Source organism: Culex pipiens, chromosome 2 (genome assembly GCF_016801865.2).
Source record: "Culex pipiens pallens isolate TS chromosome 2, TS_CPP_V2, whole genome shotgun sequence".
Lineage (NCBI taxonomy): Eukaryota > Metazoa > Arthropoda > Insecta > Diptera > Culicidae > Culex > Culex pipiens.
In genome coordinates, this window is record NC_068938.1 from 214,699,333 (window position 1) to 214,711,755 (window position 12,423).

Below are 12,423 nucleotides of genomic sequence, written 5' to 3' on the forward strand. Positions count from 1 at the left end.
CGATGAAAAGCGTCCATTTCGTGATCTGAAAAGCCAATTTTCTATTCTCTTTCTCTCTCTCATTGTTATCCCTGCCAGTCCTCGAAGGTCGATTGGTCCTGTTACACCCCGTCCTCCGACACCCTCTAATCCTGGAGATCATTAGGTGGTGAGCTTTACTTTTTTTGTTGCCTTGCCACAATTTTTCTTCTATTTGCTACTACTGAGGAAGGGGGAAGGTTCATCAAAGTGTATCATTTTGGTTTCCCCCCTCGGCGTGGGTTCTCGGGGACGACCGATCGTGGCAAAATTTTGGCACGTTTCCGGTGAACCATGATTGATTTGGGGATGAAAAGAACGTTCCATCGATGCGTAAATAGCATTATAAAATATGGTGGAAAAATTGGAGGAAGGTTCCAGTGGAATTAATTTTCCAATTGTTGTGGGAGAGAAAATTTAAACAGTTTCGAAAGTAAAGGCTATTTTATGGTATTCATCGGACTTATTCCAAGGAAATTTCATTATCAAAATGATTTCAAAGTAATCATGCCCCTGAATGATACGTAACAGTTGAAAGCTATTTTTCCATATAATGCCATCATCTGAAGCTGGTTTTGTTGTTATCAAACGTAACAAACGATTTTATTTTTCCGTTCAAGTCCGTACAATTTTGGCAATCATCAGTGACGAAAAACATTCAATTGATTGAAAATAAAAAAATTAAGTCACCATTTGTTCGTTTCTTATATATTTCTCTCAGATGCGATCTGATGAGTTAAAATTATGGGTTTGATGATTTGAATTGTATTAAAGACTTAGCCAATGTTTTGAAAAAAAAAATAAGAGAGCTAAACTGCCCCTCATCGCATAAATGTCCCATATGCATTTTCATCGCTTTTGAGCAACTGATGCAGTTTGGTTCAAAATCGTGTGCTCTTTCAGAAAAGCCTATAACATCCAGCATTTTGTTCAAGAAGTCAGGTGGAAATCCAGTTTTTTCGCAAAAACTTAACACATAGCCTTATGTGTGGGAGAAACTTGCCTTGCTTTTTTCCCAGCTTGCTGTTTTTGCATATGGGACATTTATGCGAACATGGGCAGTAAAGTCTTTTGTAGAACAAAAGTATGACTGTTAAAAATATTTTTCAAAGATGTTGTCACTGTATTGCACTTAAACTTCAGCGGTCCACAACTAATTTGAAGTTTAAAATTTTAAAACAAAAACGAAACATTTACAAAGGACTACTCAATTGGTAGCTCAATTCATTAATAGTAGTTTATGCAACAAGATGCAAAAAGAGGATTTTTTCAGCACGAGTCGTACAATTATCCAACGAGGTTCACCGAGCTGGATAAATACGACGAGTGATGAAAAAATCTAGTTTTGTAAAGAGTTCTATGCAACGTTTTTTGCAACTCCGAAAAACACAGAATTAACAGAATTTTAGGACAAATGTCCATGCATTGAGTCAATGAATCGTTTAAATCAAAAAAATGTTGTAAAAAACTACTTTTTCAAACAAGTGTTGAAAAGTTCAACTTTTCAGCATCCATTTCAGTGCTGAAAAGTAGAACTTTTCAGCATTTGTTTTGAAAAGGGTTACTTCTGTAATTTTTGGTACAGAAAGTAGGCTTTTTCGTCATTAAAAAAAAAATAGTTTCGCGACGGAATTGCAAAAAAATAATTTAAGTTATTTTATAAATCGATTAAATTTATTTATTCTATTAGTTTTGTTTTCATTTTTTAACAATTGTAATTTTTACTTTGGCTCCCCCTTAGCGTGGCTCACGGATATATGAAAAAGACAAAAGTGTTCAATTCCAAACGCCTCGACCGGATTTTTGTAGCAATATGGCCCCAGAACATAGCCTGAAACTTTGAGCGCATTTGGTTAAGGTTTAGTACTTCCACCATTGACCTGAAGTTAGTATGGAACTTTTAAAGATTTACTATGGGAAATTTTCACTTTTAACCTCTTCTTAGATAAAGTTTCCCAAAACCCAATCAAATTTTCTTATTCTCAAGTTTCTTATAGGTTTTGATCCGGGGAACAACTTTGTAGAACATCGCAAAGCGCTAGGAATTGATCCTGAAAAGATACAGGATATTTTTTGGAGCTAGGAATTTTTTTTTAACGTGCTCTAAAAATTTGCCTGTATCTTTCCGGGATTAATTCCTAGCGCTTTGTGATGTTCTACAAAGTTGTTCCCCGGATCGAAACCTATAAGAAACCACTACTTTGAGAAAAAATCATAGGGCATAGGAAAATATACTCGAAGAAGAGTTAAAAAGTTGAAAATAAATAAATTAAATTTATTGAAATTTCTTTATAACTTCAGGTCAATGGTGGAAGTTCTAAACCTTAACCAAATGCGCTCAAAATTTCAGGCTATGTTTTGGGGCCATATTGCTACAAAATTCCGGTTGAGGCGTTCGAAATTGAACACTTTTGTCTTTTTCATATATCCGTGAGCCACGCTACTCCCCCTGCCGTGCTCTGAAAAATCAGCTATAAAAAAATAATTTTGCTGAAAATTTGTATTTTCCCTGAAAAAACTTGTACAGTTGATTTCAAACTATAAAAAATACATTTTATATTTTTTTTTGTATCTTTTCAATCAAAAATTGCACTTAAAACTTAAGGAAATTTTTTTTTCTGTATTTCGCATAATTTTGGAAATTTTCAGTAGCAGCATAACTATAACAATGTATGAAGCATTTTGTGATAGTTTTTGCTTAAATTTTTGGACAGTTGGGCTTAAAATTTCATATTAAGGTCAGGCCCCGATGAGGTCATCCGCGAAAATTGCGTTTTTAACTTTTTTTTTTGTTTTGCTCATAGCTTTTAAAAGGAACCGAATTTCAAAAATCTAAACTCGTCCGATTGTGGGAAATTGTCTCAGCTTTCAGAAGTGTATTTTGGTTTCTTTTGAAAAGTTATGTAAACTTTTATCCAGAGCAATCTTTGTAATTTTTTTGCAAAAATGATCAAATCTGCGTTTTTTACAATTCCCTTGGACTTCACGGAAAATCGGAGCGGGACCGTTCCTCCCCAGATTTTGACAATAGTTTCCACTATTTGCCTGTATGTTTATATACCGTTGGATTCGTTAGAATGTAACGAACATTTTGGTGTATATAAATCACTATTTCATGAACTTTTGTAACAGAGTTTTTTGATTACCAAAAAAAAACTTATAATTTTCGGCTCGCGCAAAGCAACGGGCAACGAAACAAAGGAGAAGTCTCAGAGACCGAAAAAAAATCCTCGTGCGCCGCGTCGCGACGCGTGGTCTGCATCGGTCTCACGCACACACTCTCGTGCGCGGCGCAAGCATTATTTTGGATTTATTCTTTCATGTTTCGTGGCTGATTTCTATAATATTAGTTTGTATAACTTTTGAAGTAAACATGCAAACAAGTTATACATATAAAAATGGTTGATTATTATTTGATTAGTCATCCAAAAAGTATATAATAAAATCTGTTATGAAAAATCAATCCGTGTTCTCTTTAGAGACTTTTTTAAAACTTCTCAAAAAGTTCAAAAACAATATCTCGTTCACCCACCAAAAGATCCGGTCAAATTTCTTGTTTTCGTACCACCTCTAATCTGTACAATCAAATCCTTTGGCAGCATTCCAGAATACCCGGTATTCCGGTTCCTATGGAACATGTTTGAATAATTGTGCCAAACGATATACGACAATTCAAACAAACACTAATTCAAAGAAATCAAGATTCTAAAAATATAAATGTTTCTATGAGAAAAAAAACACATCCATGGACATTACTTTCTTTTGGTCTTTTTGGAATATACAAATCTACAAATATTTGAAACTGAAGTTTTTTTTAAAGAAAAAAAGTTGTGTGAACCAAATTTCTATCGTTGGCTTTTTGGTGCTTTGATTACCCCATGCGAAAATGGGATTCAAATACTTCTTAAGATTTTTTTTATATATTTGGCTATTTAAAAATACTCAAGAAATCTTCTAATCTTATAAAATAATAAGTAAGTAAGTCTATGATTTTCATACTTTTCTTAACAAATCTACCCCTCCTCTTCTCCTAGAAACTCTAGAAGTCCAAGACATTCTTGAAATTCTTTAATCGTTTTAAAGCATATTTGAGTTCTTCAAAAATTATGAACTAAATTCAAGAAATTCAAGAAATTTTAGATGTTCAAGAAGCTTATACTTTAAAAAAATCAAGAAATAAAAAAAATACAAGAAATTCAATTTTTTTTAAAAGGAATATCAAGTTTAAAAGAAAATTAAGAAACTTAGGAAACTCAAGTAATTCAAGAATTTCATAAAATAACAAAAATCATTTGAAGAAATTCAGAAAATATATTTATTCAAGAAATTCAAAATTTTAAATAATGTCAAGAATTTGAAGAATTTGAAGAATTTGAAGAATCTGAAGAATTTGAAGAATTTGAAGAATTTGAAGAATTTGAAGAATTTGAAGAATTTGAAGAATTTGAAGAATTTGAAGAAATTGAAGAAATTGAAGAATTTGAAGAATTTGAAGAATTTGAAGAATTGGAAGAATTTGAAGAATTTGAAGAATTTGTAGAATTTGTAGAATTTGAAGAATTTGAAGAATTTGTGGAATTTGAAGAATTTGAATTTGAAGAATTATAAGAATTTGGAGAATTTGAAGAATTTGAAGAATTTGAAGAATTTGAAGAATTTGAAGAATTTGAAGAATTTGAAGAATTTGAAGAATTTGAAGAATTTGAAGAATTTGAAGAATTTGAAGAATTTGAAGAATTTGAAGAATTTGAAGAATTTGAAGAATTTGAAGAATTTGAAGAATTTGAAGAATTTAAAGAATTTGAAGAATTTGAAGAATTTGTACAATTTGAAGAATTGGTAGAATTTGAAGAATTTGTAGAATTTGAAGAATTTGAATTTGAAGAATTTGAATTTGAAGAATTATAAGAATTTGGAGAATTTGAAGAATTTGAATTTGAAGAAATGGAAGAAATTGAAGAATTTGAAGAATTTAAAGAATTTGAAGAATTTGAAGAATTTGAAGAATTTAAAGAATTTGAAGAATTTGAAGAATTTGAAGAATTTGAAGAATTTGAAGAATTTGAAGAATTTGAAGAATTTGAAGAATTTGAAGAATTTGAAGAATTTGAAGAATTATAAGAATTTGAAGAATTTGAAGAATTTGAAGAATTTGTAGAATTTGAAGAATTTGTAGAATTTGAAGAATTTGTAGAATTTGAAGAATTTGAATTTGAAGAATTTGAATTTGAAGAATTTGAATTTGAAGAATTTGAATTTGAAGAATTTGAATTTGAAGAAATGGAAGAATTTGAAGAATTTGAAGAAATTGAAGAATTTGAAGAATTTGAAGAATTTGAAGAATTTGAAGAATTTGAAGAATTTGAAGAATTTGAAGAATTTGAAGAATTTGAAGAATTTGAAGAATTTAAAGAGTTTTAAGATTTTCAAGAACTAGAAGAATTTCATGAATAAAATGATTTCCTTAAAAAATTAAATAATTAATTTCTAAGTTTTCTAAATTTTCTTGAGTATCCAAAAATTCTCGAAATTCTTGAAATTCTTACACTTTTTAAACTTGATGAATTTTTTAATATTTCCAATGATTTTTTTTATTATATGAAGTTTTTGAATCACTAGTGTTTTCTAAGTTTCTTGACTTTCTTGAAAATCTTGATTTTTATTTAAAGAAGCTTAGAAAACTCAAGTAATTCAAGAACTTCATAAAATTAAAAAAAATATTTGGAGAAATTCAGAAAATTTAAGAGTTTCAAGAATTTCAAGAATTTTTAGAAATTCAAAATTTTTAATAATTTCTAGAATTTGTGGAAATTATACAAATTTTATAAAATCTTGAATTTCTGAAATTTTTTGAAAATCTAGAAATAACAGAAATTCAAAAAAATTAAGAAATGAAACAAATAAAAAAAAACGATTTTCTAAAATTTCTATAATTTTGATTATTTCTATAATTTATTTTTTTTAAGAATTCCTAGAATTTATTTGAATTTATTAAAATTCTTGAAATTCTTCAAATCTTTCAAATTCTTCAAATTCTTGAAATTCTTCATATTCTTAAAATTCTTGAAATTCTTGAAATTCTTGAAATTCTTGAATTTCTTGAAATTCTTGAAATTCTTGAAATTCTAGAAATTTTATGAAATTCTTGAAATTCGTGAAATTCTTGAAATTTTCAAAGATCTTCAAATTTTCAATATTCTTGAAATTCTTGTATTTTTCGAAATTATTGAAATTCTTGTATTTCTTATAATTTTTGAAAATTTAAAAATTCTTGAAATTCTTGAAATTCTCGAAATTCTTGAAATTCTCAAAAAATTTGAAGAATTTGATATTCTTGAAATTTTTTAAATTCTTGAAATTCTTAAATTCCGAAATTCTTGAAATTCTTGAAATTCTTGAAATTCTTGAAATTGTTGAAATTCTTGAAATTCTTGAAATTCTTGAAATTCTTGAAATTCTTGAAATTCTTGAAATTCTTGAAATTCTTGAAATTCTTGAAATTCTTGAAATTCTTGAAATTCTTGAAATTCTTGAAATTCTTGAAATTCTTGAAATTCTTGAAATTCTTGAAATTCTTGAAATTCTTGAAATTCTTGAAATTCTTGAAATTCTTGAAATTCTTGAAATTCTTGAAATTCTTGAAATTCTTGAAATTCTTGAAATTCTTGAAATTCTTGAAATTCTTGAAATTCTTGAAATTCTTGAAATTCTTGAAATTCTTGAAATTCTTGAAATTCTTGAAATTCTTGAAATTCTTGAGATTCTAGAAATTTTAGAAATTTTATGAAAATCTTGAAATTCGTGAAATTCTTGAAATTTTCAAAGATCTGCAAATTTTCAATATTCTTGAAATTCTTGTATTTTTCGAAATTATTGAAATTCTTGTATTTCTTATAATTTTTGAAAATTTAAAAATTCTTGAAATTCTTGAAATTCTCGAAATTCTTGAAATTCTCAAAGAATTTGAAATTTTATATTCTCGAATTTTTTTAAATTCTTGAAATTCTTGAATTTCTTGAAATTCTTGAATTTCTTGAAATTCTTGAAATTCTTGATATTTTTGAAATTCTTGAAATTCTTAAAATTGTTGAAATTCTTGAAATTCTTGAAATTTTTGAAATTCTTGAAATTCTTGAAATTCTTGAAATTCTTGATATTCTTGGAATTCTTGAAATTATTAAAATTCTTTAAATTCTTTAAAATCTTTAAATTCTTTAAATTCTTTAAATTCTTTAAATTCTTTAAATTCTTTAAATTCTTTAAATTCTTTAAATTCTTTAAATTCTTTAAATTCTTTAAATTCTTGAAATTTTTTAAATTCTTTAAATTCTTTAAATTCTTTAAATTCTTTAAATTCTTTAAATTCTTTAAATTCTTTAAATTCTTCAAATTCTTCAAATTCTTTAAATTCTTTAAATTCTTTAAATTCTTTAAATTCTTTAAATTCTTTAAATTCTTTAAATTCTTTAAATTCTTTAAATTCTTTAAATTCTTTAAATTCTTTAAATTCTTTAAATTCTTTAAATTCTTTAAATTCTTTAAATTCTTTAAATTCTTTAAATTCTTTAAATTCTTTAAATTCTTTAAATTCTTTAAATTCTTTAAATTCTTTAAATTCTATAAATTCTTTAAATTCTTTAAATTCTTTAAATTCTTTAAATTCTTTAAATTCTTTAAATTCTTTAAATTCTTTAAATTCTTTAAATTCTTTAAATTCTTTAAATTCTTTAAATTCTTTAAATTCTTTAAATTCTTTAAATTCTTTAAATTCTTTAAATTCTTTAAATTCTTTAAATTCTTTAAATTCTTTAAATTCTTTAAATTCTTTAAATTCTTTAAATTCTTTAAATTCTTTAAATTCTTTAAATTCTTTAAATTCTTTAAATTCTTTAAATTCTTTAAATTCTTTAAATTCTTTAAATTCTTTAAATTCTTTAAATTCTTTAAATTCTTTAAATTCTTTAAATTCTTTAAATTCTTTAAATTCTTTAAATTCTTTAAATTCTTTAAATTCTTTAAATTCTTTAAATTCTTTAAATTCTTTAAATTCTTTAAATTCTTTAAATTCTTTAAATTCTTTAAATTCTTTAAATTCTTTAAATTCTTTAAATTCTTTAAATTCTTTAAATTCTTTAAATTCTTTAAATTCTTTAAATTCTTTAAATTCTTTAAATTCTTTAAATTCTTTAAATTCTTTAAATTCTTTGAATTCTTTAAATTCTTTGAATTCTTGAAATTTTTAAAATTCTTGAAATTTTTTAAATTCTTGAAATTCTGGAAATTCTGGAAATTCTTAAAATTTTTATAAATTCTTAAAATTCTCAAAATTCTTAAAAATTTAAAATTCTTAAAATTTTTAAGGTTCGTAAAATTTTTAAAATTCTTAAAAATCTTAAATTTCTTAAAACTCTTCAAATTCTTAAAAGTCTTAAAATTCTTCAATTTTTCAAATTCTTCAAATTCTTTAAATCGTTCAAATTTTTCAAAGTCTTCAAAAAATCTTGTTTTTTTAAGAATTTCTAGAATTTCTAGAATTTGTTTGAATTTATTGAAGTCCTTAATATCCTCGAAATTCTTAAAATTCTTCAAATTCTTCAAATTTGTCAAATTCTTCAAATTCTTCAAATACTTTAAATTCTTCAAATTCTTCAAATTCTTCAAATTTTTCAAATTATTTAAATTCGTCACATTCTTCAAATTTTTCAAATTCTTCAAATTCTTCAAATTCTTTAAATTCTTCAAAGTCTTCAAAAAAATCTTTTTTGCCTTCCTCACCTTACTGAGGAAAGGCTTTAAAATCACTCGAAAAATGAACTTCTTAATTCGACCTCGTAGACCCACCTTCATGTATACCTATCGACTCAGAATCAAATTCTGAACAAATGTCTGTGCGTGTGTCTGGATGTGAGTCCGTGCACCGAAAAATATGCACTCGATTATCTCTGGACTGGCTGAACCGATTTGGACCGTTTTGGTTTCATTCGATTTGTCTTGGGGTCCCATAAGACCCTAGTTAATATCATAACGTTTAGTAAAGCACTTCAAAAGTTATGCTAAAAAAACGATTCTGGCTAAAGTTTGAAAGATTGTAAAAAGGGTGGTTTTTGTAAGAAAACCCGTCTGATCATACATTTTTAGAAAGGTATTTCAAAGACCTTTCTAATGAGCCCAAAACATTGAAGATCTGATAGCCCTATCAAAAGTTATGAGCACTTAAGTGTCATTTGTACACATTTCAGAGGCCGGATCTCAAATATTTTGATGAAAAAGTTGTCCGGATCTATCATGCGACCTATCGTTGGATAGGTAATCAAAAGACCTTTCCAACAAGCCCAAAAGATTGAAGATCTGATAACCCTATCAAAAGTTATGAGCACTTAAGTGTCATTTGTACACATTTTAGAGGCCGGATCTCAAATATTTCGATGAAATTGTTAGCCGGGTCCATAATGCAACCCGTCGTTAGTTGGGTAATCAAAAGACCTTTCTAACGAGCACAAAACATTGAAGATCTGACGACCCTATCAAAAGTTATAAGCACTTAAGTGCTATTTATCCACTTTTTTTAGGCCGGATCTCATATATTTTGATAAAAACGTTATCCGGATCTATAATGCGACCCATCGTTAGGTGGGTAATCAAAAGACCTTTCCAACGAGCCCAAAACATTGAGGATCTGACAACCCTATCAAAAGTTATAAACACTTTAGTGTTATCTATACACTTTTTCGAGGCCGGATCTCAGATATTTTGATGAAAATGATATCCGGGTCCATCTTGCGACCCATCGTTGGTTAGATCATTGAAAGACCTTTCAAATTAGCCCAAAACATCGAAGGTCTGATAACCCTACCAGAAGTTATGAGCACATAAGTGATATTGTAGTACTATTCAGAAACCGGATTCCATAATATTTTGCTCAAAATGGTTTTTGGATCTATCATGCGACTCGTTGATAAATAGGTTAGCAAAAAACCCTTGCAATGAGTCCTAAACATCAAAGTTCTGATAACCCTATCAAGATATTGGCACTTGATTTTGAAGAATGTTTTTTTTTATAGCCAGATCTCAAATGAGATAGTTTCCCCAAACTAACCTCCTGCACGAGCTGATTCTTTCTGACTTTCTCTTGTGTTAGATCTACAGAACAAAAAGGAAACGCAGAATGGCTAAGGTTCTTTTTTCAAAATTATGTTTATTTTTTAGTTGACCTCTGCTGCAAGTTCCATCGACCAATCTTTCTTGAAAACTGTTAGTTTGAGAACTGGATTGATCTAGGTTATCTTCTCGTAGCCGCAGCGGTACCACCCTATACTAAGTAGTTCCGTCCAAACCCAGCTCGCTTCCAAGTTGCTTCTAAGTGCTGCAGCTGCTACTCGTGGCCGGAATCGACTTCGTCGTCGTCAGATCGGAGGGAGGGTGCCAGCAGCAGAATCGCCGGTGGAATCATCTTCATTTGGAATTCGCCCGCGCTTTTATTTTTGTGGTGATGATGGTGTGAGTGGTGGTGATGCTTGTCGGTTTCCTGTGGGAACGACTTGGGGAGCAGGTCCTGGCGAGAGTGGACTTGGACAGCCGCTCGCTAAGCAAGGGCATTTAGGGCGATTTGTCTGGAAGATTGAGGAAGGTCGTTAGAAAGTTACGAGGTCAATTTCTTCAAGTTCTTACCTTCGTCTCTCCATATCGTGCGGATCGCCGCAAACCGAGTGGACCGAGTGGACGCTAACTGACTCGAGGGACGCTGATGAGATCGCCGATGGGGTCAGTTGCTTCACGAGACCGATCCGAAGGCAACCCAAACATGGACGGAGAGGTTCCATTCAGCAGATTGCACGATCACATGATGATGGACATGACGGTTAGCGTCAAAGGGACGTTCCTAAAAGAATAATAAGTTGAACTTTTCCAGCTAAACCCGCTTCCCATCCTACCTTTTTGAAAACCTCCCAAGCAGCGTCCGCTCGTTCGAATGGTCCGGGTTGATTTGCCTGACTACTACGCCAATCGCCGCGTTCATTCCGGCCAACTCCGGCAGCGTCCTTCATGATAAAAGATCGTCAGAATTTCAACCCTCACGTTTGTGATGGCAAACTACTGCAGCATCTCCATCTGGCCCCAAGACGGCACATCTTCACCGTTATCAAATCCTCCAACACCTCCCAAAAGCAAAAGGTGAAATTCAGAACGTCGGCGGCATCAAATAGTCCGACGTCACGCTCAGAATCTGGACCGCTCGGGACGAGTACGAAACAACCCGTACCCGATCAGCGTCGAAATGCAGCTAAACTTTACTAGTTACAAAGAAAAAAAAATTAAAACAAATCGAGCAGGGCAGAAAACTGCTGCCACAGGTAAATGCTGCTTTCCGTGTTGGACATCCCGTAGTCTACTTGCCTGTGTCCTTCCCCAACACGGGGTACGTGCCAGCGAGGAACAAGAAACCCGGCATTTCGGTGAATCACAAATTTGTAAACTTATGTTCTGTGAATGTAAATAAAAATATCGTTCGATTTCTTTGCGATGAGCGATGACGCTGCAGCGAAGGGTTGACAGATGTTGGAGGGATTCGGACGATTAGGTCAACTGAAATGTTTGGGCCGATTCAGGCCGTTTCTACAGCTGGGATGCAAATCAAATTTGCTCCCTCGTTTGCTCCCGTCTTATGAAAACCGAGATCAAATCTGGTTTTGTTTTTGAAAAGGTCCAATAAGCTATTGTGTTTCATGTTTATAGGACCTAATCAAAAAAGGTCTAGAAATGTTGCTCCAGGTATTTGATCTCAAGTTAATCTCAAGAATTTTTGCCTTCCTCACCTTACTGGGAAAATGGACTTTTTATTTTATTTTTAGAAAGGTTCTGAAATGACCTTTCTTGTTGATTAACATGTAAATCGGCAAAAATGTCAATTAAACTTTTTTCAAAATCTGTTTTCAGGGCATTAAAATATACATTTTTATCTATTAACAAAACAAATTTGAGAACATTTCTCGAATTAGTTTTCAAATGGACGTAAGAGCCATTGGTGAACAAAGCCCTTTTTGCATCGGTATGAGACCAACTTACGATGAATCATTTTTATAAATGCTTGAGATTTTTCATCTGTAAGTCGTTCAAGTGTCCTAAACTATTAATTAATGAAATTTGGTTTCAATTTGGAGAAAAACGAAAATTAGTGTTGGAGGTCACGGTGGCTCTTACGGCATTTTGAAAACTCACCCGAGATTTGGTTGTATCATTGCCGAGATATAGCTATTTGAAGTTAGCAGTTTCAGAAAACGGGTGCCACGATATCTCAACATTAATTCGACCAAATCGGCTCAAAATTTTGGCGAAGACTCGTTAAACCGGTCCCGTGTGCATGACGAAGGCCGATTTTCAAAAAGTTTATTTAAAAAAAAGATAAAA

General features: G+C 30.2%; 1 protein-coding gene and 1 pseudogene across 1 annotated transcript in view; one reads left to right on the forward strand and one right to left on the reverse strand.

Moving 5' to 3' along the window:
• LOC120431440 (teneurin-m-like) overlaps window positions 1-152 on the forward strand; it is a 13,326-nt gene extending 13,174 nt beyond the window's left edge. Inside the window, exon 8 of the mRNA XM_052707093.1 lies at window positions 79-152. Within this exon, the coding sequence (XP_052563053.1) occupies window positions 79-152 (74 nt within the window). The remainder of the gene's footprint in view (window positions 1-78) is intronic.
• An 8,632-nt stretch (window positions 153-8,784) lies between these two features.
• LOC120431392 (uncharacterized) lies at window positions 8,785-11,467 on the reverse strand (annotated as a pseudogene).
• Between the last annotated feature and the right edge of the window lie 956 nt (window positions 11,468-12,423).